The 3924-nt window shown below is 34.0% G+C and overlaps 1 protein-coding gene across 1 annotated transcript; it reads left to right on the top strand.

Annotated features, from left to right (window-relative positions):
* The first annotated feature begins 1009 nt into the window (after nt 1-1009).
* LOC134704990 (acetylcholine receptor subunit alpha-1-A-like) lies at nt 1010-2537 on the top strand. The gene has a single exon (XM_063563764.1). It carries the CDS (start codon nt 1094-1096, stop codon nt 2354-2356), a length of 1263 nt encoding a protein of 420 aa, XP_063419834.1. The 5' UTR covers nt 1010-1093; the 3' UTR covers nt 2357-2537.
* The last annotated feature ends 1387 nt before the right edge of the window (nt 2538-3924 follow it).

Genomic DNA, 3924 nt, shown 5'->3' with positions numbered 1-3924 from the left:
GTTTGTATTAGATTTTGAATGTCCAAATACTTTGTCCTCGAGAATTATTTTTAAGAGACATTATTTGTCGAAATACGTACCTTGTGCAGTAATATGTGTACCGTTTAATGTTATTAACGGCAAGAGAAACAAAAGAGCATGCATCTGTTCTCAGAAATTGATCTACCAAACAACTGTTCTGTCTTTTATTTTCACGCTGACATGTTTTTATAACATGTCAAGAGGAAACTTGAAATAGGACTAGCTTACTAAATTAAACTATATAAGGGAAAAAATGAATGTGGCATATATTATGGAGATTATACAACATTTCATTTACAAAGTTAATGCACGAACTGTTAAAAACTTAAATGCATCAACAATGATGTTTAATCTGAGCATCTTTAATTTGATATTTTTGCAGTATAATTATAGTATACAAAATTTATAAGCACAAAAGCATTATTCATAGCACCGAATATTTCAACTCTTACTCAATTTATTTGTACGTTTTCCGAGCACAGGGATTCAAAATGATTTATTGTAAAACAGCGTTTCTTGTCAATATTTCTTAGTAAAGTTTTTAAAATACAAATATTATTTGATTGATGTTTGTAAGCTTATCGTACACTAACAAAACAAATATATAAATGAGATAGAATTATCAATATATTATTCGCTCCACGTAAAATTAAAATGATATAATTTGTTTTATTGTTTTGTAGTCACTGCTATTCAGATTATTATTTATTTTGCGATCAAATTTCAAACCAAACACTTAGTTTCAAACGGTTTCTGTTTTGGGCGAATCGAATATACAACGTTGTCTATATGACAAGTGACTTTATCAAATATCACATACATTTAGATTAATTTGTCGCTCAGAATTTATTTAAAAGCTCCATTAAGTTTGAATAGATTTTGCTATCTATAGTAATTGTTAAATGCTACGTAAACGCGAGGGTCATTAACTTAATTAAATGCATTATACACTTGTATTCTTTTAAATTATTATCAATGTTAACTACTATTGCGAAAGAACTACTTAGTTCAACTTTTAGAATTTGAAGGTAATATTGGAAGTGCAATGAGTATGAATATAAATTGATATACCATGGAGTTCAGTAATAATCGAAAAGCAAGCTGTAAATTTGTAATTCTATGTGTATGTTTTCTTTCTCTTACCGATGCAACATCTTTTGTGGACATGGATTCTTTGTACAATACGCTTACCTCTGGACATAACAAGCACTTAAGACCTGAGGTAGATTTAAGCAGTTCTACAGTAATATCTATAGACTTTTATATACTTAATTTACAGGATGTTAATGAAGTAGATGGAACAGTTTCAATAACTGGTTATTTCAACATTCAATGGACAGATAATAATATGGTATGGACCCCTGCTGATCACGGTAATGCAGAGTATATTGTTTTACCTGAAAATGTTATTTGGAAACCTCCCCTGATAAACTCAAATAGTGCACAAGAAATGGCAATGTTTGGTATGGAAGATTTATCCTTGTATGTACGTTATAACGGACAAGTTACATGGCTTCCTGGACAAAATTTGAAGTTCACTTGCAGCTTCGATATAACGTACTTTCCTTTTGATACTCAAAAATGTACTTTGCTAATAATAACATGGGGACATGTTGCTCAAGACATTGTTTTTAACGCTCTTAACTCAACGATACAGACAGCTTTATATTCTATAAATAGTGAATGGGAACTAAGTAATACATCTGTTACAGTAGATACCACAGGAACACCAATGACAAGTTTTACCTTCCACTTCAAGAGACGTCCACTGTACTTAACGATGACTTTAATACTTCCCTGTGTTTTTCTTGTTCTTTTGAACATTGGTGTCTTCCTCCTGCCGACTGAATCTGGAGAAAGGATTGGATTTGCGGTAACTCTTTTATTAGCTGTTGTATTATATCTAACGATCGCACAAGGGCTACTTCCGGCCACCGCTTTACCAAGGATTTCTGCAATTTGTGTATTTCTTATGATTGATTTCATGATGAGTGGTTTAATTGTAGGATCCGTCATCGTGAGCTCTAGATTTTATTTCAAATCGGAAGATGAGCCAATTCCAAATTGGATAAAGAAAATTGTTACATTCCAGCTTTGTTGCCGAGCTAAAAACAGAGTTCATGATGGCCAAAGTACTGGGACTGGCAGACATGAAGATAAAGATGAAGCTTTATTTAGGAAAGAGAAGGTTGACGATTCGCATAGAAATGAAAAAGAAATTACGTGGCAAGATGTCTCGAGATCATTTGATTACATTTCCCTTATATCTTATATGATGATGTTTATTGGTTCCAATTTAATGTTTATCATTGATGTTGTACAAGGAACTTCATAATCATTCACAGCTGTTTTCGTCTTTTCACCCAATTTTGTTTTTTTTTCCGAATAAGGCAGCATAGGGTTAAGGTAACCAACAGAAGAGGCATGTAAGCACGACAATAATGCTTGTGTAACCCAATCAAATGTTGTGTCTTTTCCAAGTGGGGCTATAAGAACTAATTTTTCGTTGTTTGTCTTCTTCGTGCGTCTATTGACGCGAAGGAAAAGGTTTATGATGATTGTAATATTCAATAAAAAGAATTTCTGTTAAACTTTATTGTTTATTGTGTATAAAATGAATAACGTGAGCATTATCTGGCCGGTTATATATTTCTTGCATGACTAGATATTTCTCGTATAACACCGAACAAAGTGTGTTACGAAAGGTGATACGACAATTTATAAAATTGAGAAAGGAAATGGTGAATATGTCAAAGCGACAAACACCCGACCATAGAGCAGATAACAGCCGAAGACAACCAATGGGTCTTCAATGTAGCGAGAATTCCCGCACCCGTAGGTGTCCTTCAGCTGGCCCCTAAAAATTTGCATTAATCTGATTGGCTTATCAAGTATCATAAGACGATATAACAACATTTCAATTGTCTATTCGTAGGTCATTGATGCCTTTTTAAATTTACGACGATGTACATTTCGTCCATGGCAATGGACATATTCAATAATTTAAAAAACACTCACACTGTTTACCGGACAATATTCTTGTTGTCAAATTTTATTACACGAAGAATCACACAAAAAGTTTGAAAATGATTGATTTCACAACGGAAAAGAGCATATGACTTCATACTAAAATGTTCAAAAGACTAGTAAACGATTCGCGGAATGAGAGTGTTGACATAAATGAGGGACAAAAGATACCTGTGGGACAGTCAAACTCGTAAATCGATTATAAACGCACAACGCAATGGCTAATAAATGCAAAGTCAGACATAAGAAAGGAGGGGTCGGCGGGGTCCCAATAGCGAAGTTCCTGGTTTAAAAACATGATATCCCGAAAAAGGTCCTGCCCCCCCCCCCCCCCCCCTCATAAGAGATATAGATATAACAGCTTGTCCACTATATAAATTAAATAACGAGATTTGATATCAATCAACATCCAAATCTCGTTATTTAATTTAAGTAGTAATAATAACTAATACTTAAACGACACTCGATTTCAAACCTATAATTATCATCTCATATCCAATTAAAACTGAAAAAATATAACTTAGATTCGATCCGCTTCATACTTTTTCACACTGGGTTGGTATCTTTTCTGTTGGACAATTTGTCCCCGAGGATACTGATCGCCCAGCAGTTTGCTACCAAACATGAAATCTAAACAAAAAGGAATTCTGCAGTGGCTCTGAGATCACCCACTATAAAAAGCTCAGGATCTGGCGTTGCTCTGGACACGGTAACGTCAGATCAGGTGGATGTCTAAACCAATGTTATTACCTCTACTGAACTCTCTTTTGAAAGCGTGTGAAGACATGCCACACTACAGATAGTCGAGCTACAAAGTATAAGATAGTTGCCATGGTGATGGATATTGCTAGCCATAGATTATTCAGACCCGTTTTT

This window comes from Mytilus trossulus, chromosome 2 (assembly GCF_036588685.1).
Source record: "Mytilus trossulus isolate FHL-02 chromosome 2, PNRI_Mtr1.1.1.hap1, whole genome shotgun sequence".
In the NCBI taxonomy this organism is placed as follows: Eukaryota; Metazoa; Mollusca; class Bivalvia; order Mytilida; family Mytilidae; genus Mytilus; species Mytilus trossulus.
The sequence above is the reverse complement of the archived record's forward strand: the minus strand, read 5'-3'. Positions and strand labels throughout refer to the sequence as shown.

Bases quoted from the DNA above. Each gene is read 5' to 3' on its own strand.
- LOC134704990 (XM_063563764.1), top strand. From the start codon at position 1,094: ATGGAGTTCAGTAATAATCGAAAAGCAAGCTGTAAATTTGTAATTCTA.